Source organism: Choloepus didactylus, chromosome 3 (assembly GCF_015220235.1).
Source record: "Choloepus didactylus isolate mChoDid1 chromosome 3, mChoDid1.pri, whole genome shotgun sequence".
In the NCBI taxonomy this organism is placed as follows: domain Eukaryota; kingdom Metazoa; phylum Chordata; class Mammalia; order Pilosa; family Megalonychidae; genus Choloepus; species Choloepus didactylus.
In genome coordinates this window covers 112054917-112078240 of record NC_051309.1, presented here as the reverse complement: position 1 = coordinate 112078240, position 23324 = coordinate 112054917, and the positions used below count along the sequence as shown (strand labels likewise).

The following is a 23324-nucleotide window of genomic DNA, read 5'->3' as shown; positions in this document are numbered from 1 at the left end:
ATTTTAAAATTGTGAATCCTTGGATCTCTGACCTCATTTATTATATAGCCATCTAAGCAATTTGTTGTGATGAGTTTCAGGAATAAGTTTGCAGTGGGTATCAGGACAATTCTTAATATCTACTGCATTGTGTTTTTTTTTTGTTTTGTTTGTTTTTGTTTTGTTTTTAACGGACTGAATTTAGACTGATCATTCCTAAGCAGTTGGCCATTTTCTGAAGTGTAACTTGACCATACGTCTTTGCACTGGTTGTTCTTCCTGCAGTGTTGTTATTTTTCCCTGACTTTTATTTTGTTAGAAGCCCATTGTCTCATGGATCTGTAAATAACTGGCCCTGCTTATTGTGGCCAAATGTTAGGTTCGGTTCATCTTACTTGATATGTTAGCCTTAGATGCCATTGATCACCCCTTCCTTACAGTCCTTTTTTCTTCACCTAGCTTTCAGGTACCAGTCTCCTTTACTGGTTTCTTTATAAGTGTTGGATTATTCTGGGGTTCACTCCTGGGACCGTTCCTCTATCAATACTTTTTACATCACAAGTAGCTCTTGAATAGTCTCTGGGATATAAATGCCATCTTATATATTAAATTTGTCCCCAGCCTGTCCACCCCAACCTAGACTTGTATATGTATATGTTTATTTGACTCTCCACTTGGATGTCTAAATGTTATCTTTCCCAACTGCTTCACCTACAGCTTTACATTTTACTTAAGGCTGACATCATGCTTTGTTTACTCAGGCCAAAACTCCTTGCATTATCCTTTATTCTTCTCACACTAAGTCAGTTTAAAAAAAAAAAAATACTTTTTTGGAATATATATTTTATTGATCAATATATAAAAACCACTATTGATTTTTGTGTTGATTATCTGAACATTTTAAAAGGCAGAATAATATTTCTAGGGCTTATTTGTGTGCTTTAGTTTCTTAGCCCTCTTCATGTCAATGCTGTTTTATTCTAGACTTATTCTAGGCTTTTTATAAAATTGTAATTTTATTCAAAGTAGCTGTTTTTTTGTTTTTTGTTTTGTTTTTGGAGGTCAGTAAGGTTGAGACTAACCAATGTCCATTGACTCTAGTATGTAAAACCATAGTTTTTTAATTGGGCAAATATCCTACACAAAGCTAAGGTACCCTATAAGCTTAGAGCAAGTCTTGTTAAATGAAAGATAGTCTCAGTTTTTTTTATGTCTACACATATAAGTATTTCAGCCCAGATATTTTCATGTGCACTTTTTTTGCATGTATTTGAATTGCTTTTCTTCAGCAAATATTTTTTACAAGACAAAACCCCTTCATAATCAGTCTGTAATCTTTTCACAATGTTTAGCCAAATTTGAATCTTTCTAAATTGTAAGCCATCAATTTCATTACATTCTATTACAAAAGACTATTGAATTAGAAATGACTCCATTAAAAGTGCTTTCCCACAAATTGAAATATTTAAAGTGCATCGTTTAATTTGTTCAGGTCCTCAGTTTTGTGGGGATAAATTTCAACATTTTCCTGTTTTCAAGCTATATTTCCAGCAATTCCAGTTTAGTCCAAAAGCTTATTTATTTGCCACTTTATTTTTATTTTTATTTTTATTTTTTTAAGATTTCCAACTGATTTGAACAAAATGTGAGTAAAATTTAGAGGACTCATTTACCTTATCACCACCCCCAAAATCAGTGCTGTAGTGGGACTCTTAAGTCATTTATTTTACTTAGTTCCTCAAACACTTGAACATTTCTGAAATCTTAATGACAGACAACAGAGAGTACTTATTATCAAAACTGGGGGGGTTTGTATTTATGGTCAGATTCTCTCACATTTCGTAGTGCAGTTACTCAGTATGTGTATTTTTTAATTGCGGTTTTTGATAGCCATGGCCTCTTTTTGTCGGTATCCACCATAACCAATCCAAGAACGTTTCTACTCCAGTGATTTCTTTATTTACAGGAATATTTTACCTGTATGTAAACTGGTATCAAAACTGATACTAATTAAACAAAACTTCATCTTCATTTTTGAATTTGATTTTATAATAGCATGCACAATAAAGTCATAATTTATCTTTGCCAAAAGAATCTTAGAAAAGTTTTATTTTGATTCCATAGAGTGAATGAAAAGAATCGAGTCATTAGAATTATTTGTAGCATCTGAAACTGATCTAAAACTGTCCTTAAACTGTTTGTAAAGTTCTTGTTCTGCTGATGGAGTTAACATAGTAAAACCGTTAACTTAGTTTTTTCATATGAGACCTTGCAATTAAAAGATATGAAAAATTTGGAACTACAGTCAACTGGATCATTAGGAAATAATGAAATAGTTGTAGATTTACACCATTAAAGAGCATTGACTATTTCTCAAACTTGTAATTTTCCATGTTTACCCATAACTCTGCCAACTCTCAGCCCAGTGGCCACTACTGCAGCACCAAAGTGGCTCTCAGAAACAGCAAGTTTGAATCTTAGATCACCCATGGCTCATAATAAGGCCTTCCTTATTATGTATCTGGGCATACTCAATATAACAAAGAATAAAAATACATCCATAAACCCAAAAGGGGAGGTCTCCTTTACCTTTTGTCTGAAAAGGACCAGGAAAAGATAGATACATTTTTGCTGTTGTTTGTTTCAGATTTCATCATGTTCACTGCACCTGCATTTTTGCATTAGATAAGGCCCAGGTAGAATCTGGATACAAAGTGAAGGTCTGCTAAACCCATTCCAGCTCATTTAACATAGCTAATATCTGCTTTAAAAAAAAAAAAAAAAAATCCAGAACAATGGCTATTTGTTGTCATACTAGGGCAATTGGTGAGTGAAAACTGGGACCCAGGCAAACAAAGGCCTTAGGGATACCTTTTAAGTTCTTTGGAGGTTTGATTTAGGCTTCTCAGGATCCATTGACTTCGGTGAATTTAAAGCTGTATACTTTTAATGAATTAAAAGCTATGTAACTTTCTGCTGGTCTTTTGGAATTGGATTCATAGGTCATGATTAACAAGATCATAAAAAATGGTGGCCCACCTTTTGGTCTTATCAAAGTTTTCTAACAAAACTATTTTAGTATTTCCTAGAAAACCAATGCCATTCTTAATACATCTGTTCCTTGGCTGGAGTGCCCTCTGCTTAAATACCTGTCAGAATCCTTTTCTTTTTGGATATCATCTCTAATTCTATTGCCTACCACATGTGACATCTAGATTTCTGATCCTATATTTATTAGAATGAATATATTTATTTAAAGTATTTAATAAATGATGAAATCTCACTTGAGGTCTGAGAATCTTTCTCATTTGTATCCCTAGTGTCTAGTACTTGGAATTTCAATAAATACATGGCTGATGCGCACGTTTTCAGTCTCTATGTACCATCAAGAGATTAGGGCTATTTTTTTAGTGATGTATAGAAACTGAAAAGTACCTGGTTTTCCAGAACCATAGAATAAAAGTTAGGGTGTGTGTATGTGTGTTCTGATGCAATTTGTTCTTTGGTGGTTATAGCTTACATATTTCCTGTCTTAGTGAATGCTGCAAGTTATTACTTTCTTTCATGAGGCAGTTACTATTCTGGAATTTAAATTGAGGTATTTAACTCTTCTGTTACCTTGCACCCTTCTGTTATTTGACATTCTGGATTTTATATCCTTGACTTTGCACTAAAATCAAAGGTCAGAGTTGAAAGAAAATGAAGACGATTGTATAAAAATGTAGCTTATGAGGGGTGACCATGTGGTTGGAAAAGCCATATGGACCACACTCTCCTTTGTCCAGTGTTCGGATGGATGAGTAGGAAAATGGGGGCAAAAAAAAAAAAGGCACCCAGTGTTCTTTTTTACTTTAATTGTTCTTTTCACTTTAATTTTTATTATTATTATTTTTGTGTGTGTGGTAATGAAAATGTTCAAAAATTAATTTTGGTGATGAACACACAACTATATAATGGTACTGTGAGTAGCTGGATGTACGCTTTGTATGACTGCATGCTATGTGACTATATCTCAGTAAAATTGAATTTAAAAAAATGAATAACCAATTTGGAAATTTATTTCCATTTAATTCCTTGATTATACTACAGAGTAAATTTTTCTAGTAGACTAAATGTAGAAGATAATATGTTTCAGAGTTACACATTATAGATGCATTGGTGTTGTGATAGCTGGTTTGTTGATTCTGGGCAGACTATACTGTATCTTTTATTTAGGCATTCATCCATCTGTTTTTCTAGTACTTAGTCTGCTGTACGTAAGTGGTCTATTTTGTTGTTCAAACTGCATCCTAAACGTTATCCCTGATCATTATTCCTGCATTTAGACAAGAAGGGGGATAAAGAAGTCATTGAAATGATCCCTGGGCTAAGATGTATTTGTTCTTAAAGAAGTGGTCTTTGGTTCTTAGTGATTTGTGCCATTGACTAACCTTAAGAAAAACTATTAAATTTGAAAATGTGAAGGCAGTAGTGCATTAATGTTGGTTGAGTTTATCTCATTTTTAGTTTTTGATGAGTAGACATTGGTGTCATCGTTGGTAAGATGGAGCCATGTTTTCATAAAGCAAGTAAAGAAATGACTTCATCTTCATACTATAGATTAGCCATGTGTTTTATGCACAAGTCGTGGAAGGGATGAAGTGGATGTTTGGAAATAATAGTTCAGATAGAATGCATAATGCGGAAACTGCAGTTTTTTGTAAGAATAAACTGCTTGGAGAGGTAGATTCTTCCAGAGTTGGAACTTCAAGAATAGTTAAAAATGGACATTGAGTTAAAAGAGAAGATTAAATTCAGGCAATAGATAGATTAAACTGAAAAAAGTACCTACTCCTGAGAGATTTTTCAAGTAAAATGAGTTCAGTGGATTTGAGAGGGAAGTATGGTTCAGAAAGCAAAGGATTTAAGACTGGAAATGAGGGCCTCTGAGATAGTCTGTCAGTTCAGCAAATAACATGAATATTGATAATGACTTTGTTTAAGTTCTTAGGCTATGAAAGTATCTCATTACAACTACCTCAATTTGGAAGAGAACAGATTTTCATCTAATAAAAATTTTCATATCAGTGTGTATATACGTCTTTGAACCCTAATTAAGATCATCTCAGCATCAAACAGCTGAACCTATCATATTCCAGCTAATAGACTATAATTTATATCTTCTAATGGAATGTATTGTTAGTATGAATTGGGATTGCATGTCCCTTAAATTATGGGGTGAAAGAAACTGGAAGCAGGTGACTATTTGCTTGCTTGTGTTTTCTATTAAGGTTTACATGACCCATCATTTTCTGTCTTGGTGTAGGAACTTAGTGATTTGGCCCGTGACCCCCCAGCACAGTGTTCTGCAGGTCCAGTTGGGGATGATAGTAAGTAATTTTCAAGTTGGTTTTTATGTCTAATTTTAAAAGAGCTTGTGCATTTTTAGATAATAACAGGTGTTTTTCTTTTTCCAGTGTTTCATTGGCAAGCCACAATTATGGGACCTGTAAGTATTGAGTTTTAAACTTTTTATTTTAATAGAAAATACAGGATTGATCTGATTATAATTTTTTACTTAGTCTTTAGATTTATTTTATTATGTAGTAATTTTTCTATTTTGGATATGCCATAGTTGTAGTGCTTTTGAAAGAAGTAGAATTTAGCAAAGTAGCCGTTTGTTACATGTACTGTGTTTGTTCTTGTGTTCAGTTTCTCATGTGCTGGTAGCATCTTTGACACCGTGTATCTCTTGGTTTCAGTCCAGTTTTCCTTTATAGCAGTGTAAAGCATTATCACAGAGCTTCCTGTTATTTATAGAGCCGGTTAATTTACTGGCTCTGATCATAAAATGAGTCAAGTGTTACTCAGAGATCTTGACCTATTCCTGTAGCTACCAAAAATCTAGTTTTAGTTGCATTGTTCTGGTATTTAGTTCTTTCAGACTTTAATTTTATAGAGAATTTGAATAGTTTTAGGTAGAAAATGATATTTTTAATATAGCAAGAATCCTTTCTATCCTGGAAGTAGCTATACCATCTCAAATTAAGAAATGCTGATTATAAATACAATTATAGATATCATATAAGAATTTCAGAGAATTGGCACAGTAAAGTATCCAGGATTAGGACTGTATCATACCCAATACTTAACATTTCTTTGATGTGGAAGGCACTTCAGGATATCTATTCTAAATTATATGTATATTACTGAAATTTTTCTGCTTTCTTCTCTTTTGGTGGTTTTATCTCTATATACATGGCAGTAATGTGTTAGATGAGATAATGCCCATCAAAAAGATGTTCATAATTCTTACGTAGGATGGGTTGGATCAACAGGTATTTATTTAGTAGTTCTGAGTTTGCTCACGTTAATCTTTTTTTCCTATCTCAACAAATGTGAGCATCTGCTGGGTGCCACCTGCTATGTGCCAGGCATTAATAATACAAATGGAAGTAATGGACATGATCTGGCCTCATGTTTAAGGAACTTGAAATCTATTGGAGGAGTCAGACAGTAAAACCAGCGTTGAAAGTAAAGTGTTAAAGTTAGGAAATAAGTGGTATGTGAATGAAGTGCTAAGTACTAGAAATTTATGGGAGGTCATAGCAGGCATAATTGACTTAGTAAATAAAGTCTTAATGAATAAAGTAGGATGGTAGTAGGAAGGTAGAAAGATTGTGAGTCATACATTGGGAGCATGTGGAGAGGGAAGTGGGATATTTAATTTGAAATATGTCTGGATTAATTCTAATAAAAACTACAAACTTGAAAGTTTCAGTTATATCAGGCTTTTTGTTGTTTTAAAATTTATTTTTAATGTGCTTTCTTATTCTTATTTGGTAACAAAGTAGTGATCTCTAGTATACATAGTTAACTACTTGGTATGGCCCACCCAATGTTTGAAAGTGGGGTGTCTTCACGTACAAGTCCTCAAACTGGGCTCTCATGACCCAAATGATAATGACTTGGAATGAGATATCAGCTGCTTCTCTTTTTTAAATGGGGCACGTGTCTGTCACAGTACCTACCAGGTCAACTACGTTTGCTTTTGCGGCCTCTATAATTTTCCCTTTATGGGTTACCAAATTTCAAAGCAAAGAATTCAAACAAAAGACCTTACCATACCTGTACCAAATAAAGCCCATCTTTGATTCAGAGGATACTTCAAGGTAGTTTCATTATAATAATTAGTTGTCAATATTAATAAAATACACAAGTGTTGGTAAACGAGCCTTCAGATTGAATAGTGGGCAGAATAAACAGTTCTTTAAGTACATGATAAATTTTTCTGCTTAACTTTGAGACATCACTGAGACTTCACTTTTTTTTAATTGAACAATATGGTCTTCCTTTCCAAAAGGTAAGGATTATTCAGTAAATCAAAGTGAAACATGAATGAGGAGTTTGTTTTGAGAACTTTGGCATCTAGAATGCTGGTAATTTTCCAGAGAATAGAAAGTAGCTAATGCTGACATATCTTTTTAGCTGACTATTTACTTAATTTGCTTTTATTTTCAGAAAACATGTATTCATTTTTTCATATGTATCTCAGTTGATGGCTGTTCCATACTAAATTATTAACACTTTAATACATACAATGACTTAGCATCATGATCTCATTTTCTGCTTTTAAAACAAAAATCTGTAATTTTGAGAACTATTTAAATATTCCCTGATTTGCAAAAACAAGGAGTCCTTGTATTTATGCAACAACTGCAGTTTTGCTTTGGTAGCAGTATTCACTGATAAGTACTTATTTTCTACTGAGAAGGTTTTTACTATGCTCACTATTGGTTGGATAATTTCAGGCAGGAGTCAAAAGTTACAAAAACCCATCCAAAGTCAGATCTTTCTACATAGGTAAGCACATAGATTTAGATGCCAACTTGTAAATAGTTAGCTTATTATCCTTGCTTGGAGTGCATCGATGAAATAATTCATTTAAGTTATTTTGGCTTTTGAGTGCATCTTTGAGGCTAAGCATCAAAATGTGATTAAATAAATATTAGCTTGTATTATGAGTATACTTAATCCTATTTAGCATGCAATTATGACCCAAAACAATAGGGCTAGTGGTAACATAACCCATAAAATGCAGATTTACTACAAAAATGGACTGGTAATCCATTAAAATGATGGACAGTGCCACAGAATTAAAAATCATTGAGTAGTACGTAATTTATAAACATAGCATTTGTAGTGCATACTGCAGAATTAATGTCAATAGCTATTTAATTTTAGTTACTCATGGTTTAGTATCTAAAAAGTAATATGTAGAACTTTTAATTTGAAGTCTTAATACAGAGTACCTGGTGAATTTTAGTGTGTTGTAGTGGGAAAATGTTCTTGATCATTGAAGTTGTGAGGTAGAAATGCTTGCTTTTAATAATCCTATGTGGTTGTTTATGTGTTTTCTGAAGATAAGATACTTTGAAAGCACAAATATTGATGAAAGTTAAGTCTTTGAAAGAATTGAAAAAGAGTATTGCTACTCAAGTGGTTGTAAAAGTATGTTTGTCAGGGTTTTTGTACTATATTACAAGTAATTCCCAATAAGAAATGAGGCAGTCAGGAGAAATGGAAATGAACTTTTTTTCCTATTGTTTCTGATATTTACTTGCTTAATTTTTCTGTAATTGGAAATGAAGCTGGCAGAAAGAGATAACATTGAAATTATTTGGAGAAGCACACTAACTTCCACCTGTCTGTGACATAATCATGAAAAAAAGTAGTACTGCATCTGAATAATGTAACCTTTGGCAACCTGAGCAGAATCAGTTACAAAGAGTTAAAGTAATATAATTTGTCCAAAGGTGTTACTTTTTGGCCCATAAAGGTTATGGATTATTTTTTTCAATATGTGTTAAGAATGTTATGTCATTGACTACAAAGGCTAATAAAACATGCAAACTTTATTTCCCTTTGTACCTTACTCTTTATGGAACTTTTTAAGTTTATGGAAGAAGGAGATATAAGTAAATAAACTATAAATCTGGTGGGTAATGGTGTGTGCATAAAGAGCTCTCAAAGAAGAGCAGCCAGCAGATTGAACTAAAGGAAGGGCTTTATTATTTATTTTTCTATGACATTTAAGCTTGAAATAGATCCTACAGTGTGCAGGTAGGGTCCTGAAGATAATGAAAATAAGGAAGCAGGTAAGAAAGAGTATTCCAAGAAGGGAAAATAATAGGAGGAAAAAGAGGTGTGAAGGAGTTATGCACATAATACAGTAACAGAGGATGTTCTGGAGAAAAGGTGGAAGATGAGACTAATTAGATTGGTAGGAACCAGATCATAAATTGGAGGGGAAAGCTAGCAGAGTGGAGGCAGTCATATAAGATATAGAACTAGATAAAGTAGTAGCAAGTGAGCATCAAGTAGAGGGGGCTGTAGGGATCTTTAAGATTTGGTAACCAGTGTGGCTCTGAGAAGATTAAATAGGAAGAGTCAAAGATGAGATCCTGATTTGTGGCTTGAATGGTTTACTGAGAGATAGGAAAAATGAGTTTATGGCAACCAGTTTGAATTTTGAACACATGAAACATTCAAGAAGAAATAATCAGCAGGCAATTGAATATATACATCTGAAGTGAATAACTAAAGTAGAGAAAGAATTGAGACATACCAGAATACATTTGGCAGGAGATAGAAGCAAAGGATGGATCTGTAGGAACACCAACGTCTTAGGGTTGCCATAGGTGAGGAAGGGGGGTACATGCACTAAGAAGGAACAACTTTGTAGAGCAAAACCAGGGGAGAATGTTTCCAAAGAAGAGAGCCAGTATAAATTCTGGATTTCTTAGATACAGGTCGATTTGCTTATCAGTATTCCTTATTGTTTTCTTTGTTATATTTTCTGTTCACTGCCAATTTATAGTAAATCCAAACATAGAGCCTCATTTTTTCTATATGGCTTCATTTGACTATCTCTGGATCTTGTAGTTTTATCAGTTTTTCCACTTTGAACATTGAAATATTTTCTTCCCTTAAGTTTGTTTTTTGTTTGTTTTTTTTTGAACATGGGAAATGAAATTTGGCCTTATCTAAATCTCATCATTAGGTTGCCTTTATTCAAAAAAAAAAAAAATTGTGTGAAGCTTGGAATGAAAGCGTGAACAACTTTTGGAATTGGGTTTTATCACAGTCTTTATTGTTTGAGATTATCTTTAAACTCACACCACATTCTGATGCCTTGTTTTGGTTTATGTTTTATTTCTTCATCAATAAATTGGCCTTTCTCCTTTGTACCCCAGGTATATCGTATTCGTTTTCCATACCATTTGTAACATTTAATTGCATTCACTTTACATGGCTTTCTTACCAGTCTAGATGCCCATTAAGATAAATTATTTGTGGTCTCTCTGTGCTTTATACATACACGCATAGATTAATTCACATAGATTAATTTCATGTACACGTAGATTAATTCAGCTAATGTTTAATTATTTTATAGAGTTAGGGTGGGGATTAAATGAGCTAAATTAAAATACCAGACCTGTAGAGGTTTATTTGCATTTACCATTTGTACACTTGACTAAGTTCCTTCAAGTCTCTCTTTATCCATTTGTAAAACTAGGACAGTGTTTCCTGGTATTGATTAAATTAAAATGTGAAACTCTTAGCAAGTAGTTTCCCCCAAGTGTTAAGTTTATACTAGCATTATATAACATTACTTATTAAGAGACTTCTTATTCTCAAACTGGCTATAGCTTGAAATTTTATATTTTACTGTTGAAATGGAAAAACAAAACATTCCATATGTTTTTTCCAAATCTCAGTCCTGTGTTTGCATTGATTTGCTGTGGATAATTCAGTATGCTTTGTGAGGAAAAGCTTTCATAGTCTTAAATAAGAATTTGGGGGAGCTGGATAGGAATTAAACTTTCTTAGACCTAGCTTGTTAATGGTCTGCTTACTTTTTGAAGTGGTTGTATGTTACCTAGAGTAGCTGGCATTTTGGTTTGCCAGTAGACAGAATGGTCTGTTGAGATGCAGAACCATTTGAGACATATCTGGCCTATTGTTAGAAGAAATAGTCTACAAATACAAGATCTTATTTTCAAATCATAGTTTAATTGATATGTAATACCATATGTAGATTTTATTGGTAAGTGTACTTTTTTCTTTGAATCAGATTTTTATGAGAAATTTTCTCAAACTGTGGTTACTTATATAAATTTAGATTTAAGTAAATTTGGCCTCATTACTGTAGAGTAAATATAAACTGGATTTTCTTGAAATAATTTAGATCTTTATTGCAGTATAATTAGATAATTTGGGCTTATTAGAGAAATATTTTTAAAAGCAGAAGTCTTAAATAGATAATTTGGCAATATTTCAAATGTCAGAGTTAAGCAGATATTTCTTTTCACAGAATGACAGCCCATATCAAGGCGGTGTATTCTTTTTGACAATTCATTTTCCTACAGACTACCCCTTCAAACCACCTAAGGCAAGTATTTTTTTCCCCAAAATCTATTAGTATAGATTTATGCATTATTTCAGAGGGATAGATCATTCTTAGAAATTAGTTTGCGTAATTGAGGCTGAATTGGTATATATAATGAATACAAATAATTGAAGCTAAATATATATATATACACACACACACACACACATGAATTGAGTCAATTCAGTGGTCTGCTTACCTTGTTGAAGTGGTTGTGTTACCTGGAATAGCTGGCATTTTGGTTTGCTAGTAGACAGAATTAATACAGATTAAAGAATTCTAGCTCAACCTTTAGTTAAGAGCTAGACTTAGATTTGAACTTTGTAAATGTGGATAAGATCTACATTATCCTTAGAGTTGCAAGGCTCAAATATACTGTATGGAAGCTTTTTTATTTTTACATAATTGTGCTTATAAAGATTTGGATTCTTAACTCTAGTGTCCTGTACACAGTAGACATCAGAGATGTTCACCTTCAGTATGTATTTGCATATATTGATACAACTTAAACTGTGCTCATATTGCAGTTTAGACGCATTATGACAAACATTTTTTACTTGGTTGGGGTTTGGGTTTGTATACATAACTGAATAAAGTTATCCAAACTTCGAGTGGCTTAGTACCGAGGTGACTGGTTTACGCATGTTTTTAAAAGCATATGGTCCTTCACTTCTCAGAACCAATAACATAAATTCACCTATGTGAAGAACTATGGAAATAATATGCATAGGATACTGTCAGTTCCAAAGATTGTAAATGTCTTTGGAGTTTCTTTTCACAGTCTTGTTATATAGGTGCAATGTAACAGTTCCCTTTAGATGAAAAATTCCTTGCCGATATTCAAATTTGCATTTTATGTACAGTGGAAATACAGATTCAAATACATACCTGTATGACTTAATTATACCTTAAAGTTAATAAAATGCACTAGTCGATAAATTGTGGTTACCTTCAGAAGTTTATTTTTTAATGAATGTATAAAATACCCTTTACGTTGCATTGCTCTTTGATACTTAGGAAATGGTAGAGTCAAAGGTAACCTTTAGAACTTTCCCCGATATCAATAAGGAAATCATAGCCCCAAAGTCATATTTTTCATTCTAAATTAAAAGAGGGTGCCACACGAGGGATCTTGGTATGAATTTTAAAAAATGGTTCCATTAATGTTGGGTCCTTGCTTTTATGTGTATGCGTTACGCATTTGTGTATGCATTAGGTTTTAGCCATTTGATCTTTAAAAGTTGTGACAATTTTTTTAAGCCTAGCTAAGTTTAGTAATGCTTATTTTTATTTGGGAAAAATATCTAAAGATTTTTAATGTGTTTTAGGTTGCATTTACGACAAGAATTTATCATCCAAATATTAACAGTAATGGCAGCATTTGTCTCGATATTCTAAGATCACAGTGGTCTCCTGCTTTAACTATTTCTAAAGGTAAAATACTTTTAGAGAATATTCTTGAACTGCTCTGATTCCTTTAATAAGTTAACGGAGTTTCATTCTTGAACCTACTTATTGAATCTTTTTTATTTTGATGTCACGTGTTTAGTAAGAGGCCAGAAAGGGATAATTTAGATCATTTTGCTCCTTTATCAGTATTGATTAAAAAGGTTTTGTGAGAAGTTAAAATTAAAATTGGGGTTGGTGTGTGTGTGTTGGGAAGTTGGGTGGCAAATGCAAATACAATACAAATGCAGTAAAGTTGATTTTAATAGAGCTCTCGTAGTATTTTCAAATACAAATCACTCTTAACACATCTCACTTTCATCTTGCCATTTAGCTAGAATGATATATGCCTAAACTTGAGGTTTCCTTTGTAGGAAAATGGTGGTTTTGGTTTCCTGTGTTTATTATTTAGATAAAACCCTTTAAAAAAATCTTTCATGTTGTGTGAACATGGTGTGTTCCTGCCTAATAACAGTCTTGAAACAGTCTCTAGATGAATTCTGGTCCTCCAGCTTTAATGTTGACACCTAACAGGTTGTCCATTCTCTGCATGAATATCCTGAATGGAGACGGAGTTCCTCTCCATCTCTTTTCTCCTTCTGAATGACTGATGACTTGCACACAAAAAATAAAAATACCCTACCTGCACACAAAACTATTTAATGGGAAGGAAGTATGCATACTAATAATTTTCAGTTTTTGGTGTTAGCGTAGCATTCCTTAGGTACACAGAGTTAGTTATATTGCCAATTGTGCATTGTTTCAGATATATTAAGATAGCAGTTATCCACCTCTTCAGCATTCCCATTTTCTTGCTGAATTCTTACAGTGCAGCAGTTCTCAAGCTGTTTATTGTAATAGCTGATATTTTACCAAAAAATGTTTTATGAGTTTTATAAATACAAGTTTTTTTGGTTTTTTTTTTTTTTTGGTTTTTTTTTTTCTTTAAACAGGACATCATAAGGCCTTTTCTATGCTTATACAATGCATTTGAAACTACTAGAGTGGCTCCGTAGCATTTCCCAAACTTGTCTTCAGTAGAGTCACTTTTGGCGGAAGAAAACAAAAACGGTTTGGGAGAATGCAGTCTTAATTCTTTCAAAGTGTTAAAATGTCAACATAAGTTTAGATCTGTTTTTCAGTCTCTTGGATAGCATTTCAGTTTCTTTCTATTTAAGGCTCCCAAGATTTTTACCATTGCTGGGAATGCACGCTATTTATTCATTATATCATAAAATCTTACAATAACCCCTTGCACAGTGACTGGTATATAACAAGCACTCAAAATAAATTAGATAGATACCCCATTATACAAGTCTACCCCCTCAGAATATGAAGAAAATACTTAAATTCTAATACTATTTACCTGTTTGTTTGTTTTTTTAATAAACTAATATGGCATCGTTTGGGTATCTTAGAGCTCCTGAGTTTGGCAATATTTTTATAGCTAGTCAGTACTGAACATGATGCCAACAAAGCTCTATTTTTAGCACTTATTTACCAAGAGCTTATCTCCTGTGAAATAAAATCTCTGTAAAGCTTTGTCTTGTTGAAATTAAGATATAAACTGATAAAATTTCTTTTGAGGATTAAAGTTTATAATATGTGTTTTTAAATCTTCTTGATACTTATTTATCCAAATTCCTAACGTTAGGTAACACAAATATTTGGTTTTTTGCAGTTCTTTTATCCATTTGTTCACTGCTATGTGATCCAAACCCAGATGACCCCCTAGTGCCAGAGATTGCACGGATCTATAAAACAGACAGAGATAAGTGAGTATGAAATAGTTTAGGAAATAATATAAGAAGTGGTTTTACTTAAATGAGTTACATGTATGTTCTTTCGTAAGTTGAGGCAATTTCAAGAAGACTTGAAGCTTATTTTTGGTAAAGATGATAGTTGAAATGTGCAGAAAGCTAGGTTATGGTGGTTTTTAAAAATATCCCTGGGTTTTAACATGTGTGTTATATTTTTCTAATGTGTTAAACACTTTGTCACTTGTTTTCAAGTTTTGGTGAAGAAAGCAAATTTTTCTCCACCCCAAATTGTTTTTTAAAAGTATGTTAGTTGTAGAAGTAAAATTGGTCAAATTTCTGAAATATTTGAATTATCTTTCTGTTAGACTTCACAGTTTTAATTTTCATATGTTATCATTAATGCTAAGTATACTTGTTCAAATAGGTACAATAGGTTAGCAAGAGAGTGGACAGAGAAATACGCTATGTTGTAGGGTAAGAAGATTTGCACTCCCGTGCGCTTATTCATGGTACTGCCGGCACTTGAGTGCTGCATGCTTTAAGGCACTATATTAACTAACAAAAGGTAACAGATGTGGCAGTTTAAAAAAAAAAAAAAAAAAAAACGAAAACTACGTTTAACTGCTTGATCTCTGTTAATGTGTAAGTAGTCGTTATTGCTTAAAATATTTTTGCATGGCAAAGCAGGTACATAGCACTAGTAAGTACCAGTAAGAAATGAAATTTAAGTGGTATCTTTTTCAACCTACCATAGTATTAAATTTTAGCTTAAAGTCTGTAACAATACTACATGGAATAAGGTAATTTAGTCCAACTTTTTCCAGGAGGTAGTGACTTTAGGGGGTAAAACTTTTAAGCCTAAGCCTCTGAACTAAATATTTATTACTGACAAGCATGCATTAGTGTCAGCTATACGTTGTGGCTCCCTGTATGCTAAATGAGCCTTTGTTTTAAAGTGCTGGCTTTTTGAGAGGCTATTTTTAAATGAGATAGCCATGAATAGGTAGAAAGAATTTACATTTTCTTATAGCTTAGAAAAGTGGTTGAACCATATTTAGTTTCCGGTTTGAAGTGAAGCTTTTAAAGTTCAAACTGTTAATATAAATTTAAAAGTTCTCCTGTGCCCTTTTCTGTATATTCATTTCCTCAGGTTATCTCTGTCTTCTGTTAGGATAAACAGACTATGGCATGGGTGTACTCTAGAGAGAATGTGATAGCATTTATGGGTGTTAATGACCTTCCTCAGTAATAACCTTGCTTGTGTGTGAATTACCTATTGATCTTTTTAAACAAAAGTGCCTGGGTTTTACTACTAGAGAGTACAGTTCAGCAGGGTTTTAGTGGGGCTTATTAGCTCCAATCCACTACACTTTTCGAGTTACTTATATCTACTCTTTCTTGAAAACCACTATTCTTACTACCCTCCCCAATGTCTTACTCTTGCCTATACCTTAATTTCAAAGGCATTTTCTCTTCTGGTAATACTCAGGGCCAGATGAAATTTTTTAGTAACTGTTTGGTTCTGACTTTGATGGAACAGAACATACACAGTGTGCATACTGTTCTAACAGGTCTGTGCTGAAATGTAAAAGGATTTTTTAAATGTTAAAATTTGTCAGGAATGGATCATTAGTTTCTAATCAAACGTTAGCTCAGTGGTGGAAGGGGAGAAAGGTTCTTTGATTTTTGTTCACCTCCCCAATCTTCATTGCCACCTTGTTGTATTTATTAAAATACTATTGCTTTCAGAGCATAGAGCTCTCATTTCCCACATTGGTTGAGTACCAATGCTGTTTCCCCCTTGCTGGTTTTGATTCTAATCATATGTATTGGACAGGGAATCCATAATAAATCTGGAGGTTAAAGAAAAAAAATTCTTTCCTTCCCTTTATTTAAAGAATTTTTTTTTAATATTAAGATTTATTAACTTTATTTTTATTTTTTAAATAACATCTTGTTTGTTTACAGGTACAACAGAATATCTCGGGAATGGACTCAGAAGTATGCCATGTGATGCTACCTTAAAGTCAGAATAACCTGCATTATAGCTGGAATAAACTTTAAATTACTGTTCCTTTTTTGATTTTCTTATCCGGCTGCTCCCCTATCAGACCTCATCTTTTTTTAATTTTATTTTTTGTTTACCTCCCTCCATTCATTCACATGCTCATCTGAGAAGACATAAGTTCTTCCAGCTTTGGACAATAACTGCTTTTAGAAACTATAAAGTAGTTACAAGAGAACAGTTGCCCAAGATTCAGAATTTTTAAAAAATGGAGCATGTGTATTATGTGGCCAATGTCTTCACTCTAACTTGGTTATGAGACTAAAACCATTCCTCACTGCTCTAACATGCTGAAGAAGTCATCTGAGGGGGAGGGAGATGGATGTTCAGTTGTTACATCAAAGGAAGCAGCATTACTCTATAGCAGCATCCATTCTTGTTTGAGCCTTCCACTGTTAGAAATTTGAGGTTACCATGATATACTTTATGCTCATAACTGATGTGGCTGGAGAATTGGTGTTGAATTTATAGCATCGGCAGAACAGAAAATGTGATGTATTTTATGCATGTCAATAAAGGAATGACCTGTTCTTGTTCTACAGAGAATGGAAATTGGAAGTCAAACACCCTTTGTATTCCAAAATAGGGTCTCAAACATTTTGTAATTTTCATTTAAATTGTTAGGAAGCTTGGAGCTATTAGTTAATCTATCCTCCAATACACTGTTTAATATAGCACTGAATAAATGATGCAAGTTGTCAATGGATGAGTGATCAACTAATAGCTCTACTAGTAATTGATTTATTTTTCTTCAATAAAGTTGCATAAACCAATATGAGTTAGCTGCCTGGATTAATCAGTATGGGAAACAATCTTTTGTAAATGCAAAGCTGGTTTTTTGTTTTGTTTTGTTTTTGTTTTTTTGTATATACTGTTGGGATTTGCTTCATTGTTTGACATCAAATGATGATGTAAAATTCAAAAGAGTGAATATTTTGCATTGTTCATTTAAAGTGCACAGTCTGTTACAGGTTGACACATTGATTGACCAGATTTATGCAGAATTAGTAAGCTAATCAGATAGTGTAGCTGTAGTATGCTGCACATGATACTGGCAGCCCTAGAGTTCAAAGAAGGACTTGGGACCCAGCAGTTTTGAAACCTGTATATGGAGTTTAAGAAATTTATTTTCCAGGTGCAACCCCCATTTAAAATTTTTCTTCACCTTGTACATTTGACAGATGATACAACCATAACATGGGAGTAATAATGGGTCAAAATTTACAAAATAAAATACTGTTTTGGTGTGGGAGTTGTGATGAGGCTGTGTTGAAGTGACTTCCTATGTGGGATATTGAGTATCCATTGAAATGGATTTGTTCAGCCATTTACATTAATGAGCATTTAAATGCACCAGATATTTCAGGTGACTTAACATGAATGAATAAAAGTCAATGCTATTGGATTATTTTTGCTTGACAAGTGCTATCTGTGCCACTGATTTAACTTCTGTAGTAACAAGGGCATTATCATTCTTCACCCTTTCTAATTCTGACCCTGTAGTGTTACTTTTTTTCTTATTTTGGTTTGTCCATTCCTTTATTTCTTACAGTCCTGTATTCAATTTCTAACACGTCTGTGACTTTTCTCCAGCTCCACATTTTTGCACTGCTTACATTTATGTGCAATCTTATTCCTTGTCTGCACACAGATGTGGAAAGCTAGATATAAAATAAATGTTAAAGCTTGATTTTTATAAACATTGTAATACGTAGTTTGGACATGATTTATTGACTTAAAAGTACTTCTCTAAACTGGAAGTGAAATGCATGCCTTCTGAAAAAGTTATGATTTTGTTAATTCTGTAATAAGCAGCTCATTGGGAAGTAGTCCAGCTTTTACACTTTCCCAGTGAGTGAATTTTTTCATTATGATGCTTAATGCTTACAGAAATAATGGTGACTTCTTAAGGGTAGATGTCATGCTGTTAAAACTTTTTGGATTCAAATTATGAAAGAGAAATAAGTAACATACCACTCGACAAGGTAAGAGATGCTCTTTGGCTTTTATTTTCAAAGTAGTTCTGAGACTTCTGTACTCAAAATAACAGCTTTAGTAGGGATATCATTTCTTGACCAACCGTGAATAAAATGTACATACTTGTCAGAGCTTTTGGATCCCTAACTGACTTTCACGTTGACCTTTTTAGCCTTAGACAACCCTTCGGTATTACTGAGATGACTTCCTTAAACCACTGATTGTCATAATGATGATTAGTGGATGTGTCAGGTTCTTAATCTTCGACTTGATGCTTTCTGTAACATTTCATATGTCACTTCTAAGGGAATAAGCCATAAAGGCTTCTCCAGGTTTAAGAGAACAGTGTTTTAAAGTACCTGGAAAACCAGTGTTTTTGAATGTATAGATACTGAACTTGAGATCATCTCCAATGAAACCTTGAAACATCTTCCCTCTTTACTCTGCCCCACTTACTAATTTGACATTACTAGTGCCATATATAGGACTGCAGTGAATATTAGCAGATTAAGAATTGATTTTGGATCTACCTATGTATTTCCTATGTCTTTAATGCATAAATTCAATATATAAAATTTCTCTTAACCTATGGGAAATCCAGTTGGCCTATTAATGGTACTTAAATTCACATTTTAATTGACTAGTTTTTGTTCCTGGGCAAGTTTGCAATGTGATAACCAGATGTACAGAAAAGCTGAACTTTACAGTGATTAGTTTGCTTTCATGTGTGAGTGCTCACTTTTTAAAGTATGAACCACAGTTAACTAGTGGTCTCAGGGGTAGTGAAACACTCACTTTTTTTAATGGCTTATTTGAAGTATACTTAAGATACTGATCATGCTGTGTTAGTGATTTTGGCGGTGACTCAATTAGCTATGTTTTGTGTTGGCATAACAAAACTGTTAAATGATTGTCAATTACCCTTTTCAGTGAATTTGTCTTCTATTTTATGAGGAACCCAGTGCAAGTCACTATTGTCTAATAGTGACATCTGCATAAGACTTGTAATAGCTAAAATTAATTGAGCTTTAAGGAATTGTTACCATTAAAGTCTGTATTCAAAGACACTTTGGCCTTACTCAGTAATTCCAGCTAACACATGAAATCCACATTTCAACATGATGTTGAGAGTTCAATTTAAATTTCCTGTAACAGTAAAACAGCAACAAAATGGTCTTGAGTTAGAATGATGCTTCCCAAAGAGTGGTCTTGAGACCAATGTCCACATCATTTGGGAAATTCTTTAAAATGCACACTAACAGGCTATGTGCATGCCTAATGAATCAGGAACTATAGGGGTGGGATTCAGCAGTCTTTAAAAAGTGATTGTAAAGCATGGTGACATTGAGAACTATTTATTAGACGTATGTTAATAGCTCTCCCTTCTAATAGGAGACAGCCATCCAATAGTCATTTAACCATAAAGTTATTTTACAAATCTTGCCCTTTTCATGACAGGCTGTAGAACTTAAATTGTATGCCTAACATTTCTACTTAATTGTAACGCTGTAGATGTCCACTTTTACACTTTGAATAAATAAGGTGCTTTTTCCTAACTAGGTAATCTAACCAGTGACTCCAATATAAGATCTAACTTTACTCCTAGTACGTATTATTAAACCAATGGCCATATGGTATTAAAAAGAGTAACAAGGTACAAAACTACCTATTCAGCGTTGCGCTAGGTAGCTGAATCAGGATTTGAAACCAGGTCTCATTCCATAGCCCTGTGCTAACCAACTCTTTTTTTTTTTTTTTTTTTTTTTTTTTTTTTTGAGAAGGTAAAATGACAAGGTTGTGGGCAATGTTTACTAAATTTAACAATTTTACCTGAAAGAAGCTATTAAATCTATTTTTACTATCCAGTGTAATGAAAAAACCAAATGATAAAGGAATGTGGAAATAAAAGATATAAAGACCCCTGACAGCCAAAAAAAAAAACCAGGAAGAAAGTCTCGAAAGCATGTTTGAAGTTAGCTGAATGCTTGATTTTCTTTACATCCCCAGTACTTAATATTTTGCATACTTTCCTACTATGCTATAACTATTTGCTTCTATCTTTGGTTTTGAAGAACATTTTATGATTATGGTACACGAAGTGTTTCTGATTGTTTATGTGGAACATACATTGTTTTGGTTAAGGTCCCACTGTCAAGTCATCTCTTCCCAAAGTGCACCCTATTCTGGATGATAATTTGAATTTTAAAAAAGCTGTTTTTCTGTATTATAGAAAAATGGTTCTATATTTAATTTTTATTTTTATATAGTACTGCCTGATCCTCTGAATAACCTCTTGATTCCTTGTTTTTACCATATCAAAAAAGTGTCACAAAATGGGAAACAAGTACTTGCACATCCTACCTGCTTAGGAACAGTGTTCACTGACCTACTCTCAGACATCCAAACTCCAGACTAGTATGTGGCTTTCAGTTCGTAACCACCTGGCTATTAGGCATCTTTAAGATGTCTACGGCTGTCCTAATATCTGCACATAAACACACCTTTTGGCCTCAGTAAACAAACTCCATTCTTATAATTGCATTGGTCCAAAACCTAGGCATCAACCTTGGCTTCTCATTCCATGCTTCCAACAAAATTAAATAAGCCTATCAATTCTACCTTAAAATTTTATTCAGAATCTATTTGCCTTATTTACTGCTACCACCTTGGTCTGAAGCTCCACCATCTCTTAACTTGAATTGTTATAATAGCCTCCTGAGTGGTCTTCCTTCCTTCCTTGCAGCAGTCTATTCCACTTTGAGCGCCCAGCATACTTTAAACCATAAAACATATCACTTTGCTCTAAACCTCCTAATAATATTCCATCTCAGAGTAAAAGCCAAAGTAGTAAAAGTAATATACAAAACCAAATTGCTTTTTCCCACCACTTTCACTTCATACCTCTAATCACTCGATTACCCCACGATCCACCAAACTCAACTCTCATTCTGGCCTCTGCTGAGAATTGAACACTGTGGGCTTCCTCCCACTTCAAGATGTTTGTCCTTTTTCTTCTCTGCCCAGAAAGATCTTACCCCAGATACCATGTGGCCCCTCCTCTAACTGTAGGTCTGAGTTCAAATGTCACCTTATCAGAATGGTTTTTCTTGACTATCCTACATAAAATACCAACACATCACCACTATAGAGTGCACAATGACATGTTCAGTATTGTCCACCTTACATGTAATATTTGGTTCCCCTCAGTCCCATCCCAGAATGTAAACTCTTAAGAGGGCAGATATGTTTGTCTATTGGTTCCACTGATGCATTCCTCAATGGCTAGGTCGCTGCACGTTGTAGGTGGTCAAATATTTACTAGATGAATGAGCTAAATGGTAGGTTCCTTGCATCTTTTTTTTTTTTTTAACTTCAAAAGTACAAGAACTTTGTAATATGCTGCAGAAAAAGTGCTTAATGGAAACTTCTTTATGAGTACTGTAAGTAAAATATCACAATGACTGTCAGTATAGATACTGTGACCAACCCTCCTGTGAAAAAGCCAACATAGAAAAATTTTTTTTCTTTTAATCAATTATATGTTAAGAAAGCAAGGAGTACTATGAGGTCAACACCAAACTGAAATCAAGAACCTAAAGAAGAAGCCGAACGTAACCCAGAAGCCAGCTTTCATGTTGAGCTGATGAACCAAGTGAACTTCAAACTTTAATTTCCGTGGTCTTGGCAAAGCCAGGGCTCACCCAAAGAATGGTGTCAAATACGCGAAACCCTATTTTAATATTCACATTTGATTTTCTGCCCAAAATACTCTGGAATATATCGGGGCATTAAATTAACCTGTACATTTCAGTGTCTGCCTGTTTTGAACCTTGGTGGTTGGAGGGTAATGCTCGCCTTAAAATTTATAACAATAGTTTAGCCTTTGTAAAATTTGCAACCCAGAATCTTGATTATTTAAATTGTTCCAGAAAACTCAAGCCTCAAGCAGAGTATTTGATGTTTAAAGTAGTTCCCAATCAGTGGAGCAACAAGATGCTATCAGAAGCAAATACTCTCCACAGGAACTCAATAATAGCTGACATTTAAAAATCAGGGGGAAAAAAAAAAGATACAAGGGAACATAACACAATGAGTGGGATTCAACTGAGTTGCAAAGATTTCAGGCACTAAAAATATCAGCATCCAAATTGGAAAGGAAGAAGTAAAACTTCTCAGATGGCATGATTTTACAGAGGAAATTCTAAAGATTCCACACACACACAAAAGTTAAATTCAGCAACGTTGTGGGATACAAGATTAAAAAGTTGGCTGTATTTCTATACACTAGCAATAAACAATCCAAAAATAAAATTAAGTAAATAATACCATTTCCATTAGCATTGAAAAGAATAAAATACTTAGGAATAAATACAACACAGGAGGTAAAAGACTACAATGAAAACTACAAAATATTGCTGAATGAAGACCTAAAATAAATGGAAAAACATTTGGATTGGAAGACTTAACATTGTTGTCTTACTTTCCCATCTGCTAAAACAATACACAATGGATTGAGAACAGGAGTTTGTAGGCTCACTGTTTTGAGGCTAGGAGAAGTCCAAAATTGAAGTTTCAGCAAGGTAAAGCTTTGCCCTTGAATATTGTGGTATTCTGTCTCTGGCTGACAGTGGTCCTTGGATCGTTGACTCTTCTATCATATGGTCAT

The 23324-nt window shown here is 33.6% G+C and overlaps 1 protein-coding gene across 5 annotated transcripts in view; it reads left to right on the top strand.

Annotated features, from left to right (window-relative positions):
- Positions 1 to 18089, top strand: part of UBE2D3 (ubiquitin conjugating enzyme E2 D3) — a 31634-nt gene extending 13545 nt beyond the window's left edge. For all 5 annotated transcript variants that reach the window (XM_037830358.1, XM_037830359.1, XM_037830357.1 and 2 more), the window contains exons 3-8: positions 5285 to 5348; positions 5436 to 5467; positions 11336 to 11413; positions 12739 to 12844; positions 14538 to 14631; positions 16585 to 18089. In XM_037830358.1, the coding sequence (XP_037686286.1) occupies positions 5285 to 5348; positions 5436 to 5467; positions 11336 to 11413; positions 12739 to 12844; positions 14538 to 14631; positions 16585 to 16630 (420 nt within the window). In that variant the 3' untranslated portion in view covers positions 16631 to 18089. The remainder of the gene's footprint in view (positions 1 to 5284; positions 5349 to 5435; positions 5468 to 11335; positions 11414 to 12738; positions 12845 to 14537; positions 14632 to 16584) is intronic.
- Positions 18090 to 23324: the final 5235 nt, after the last annotated feature.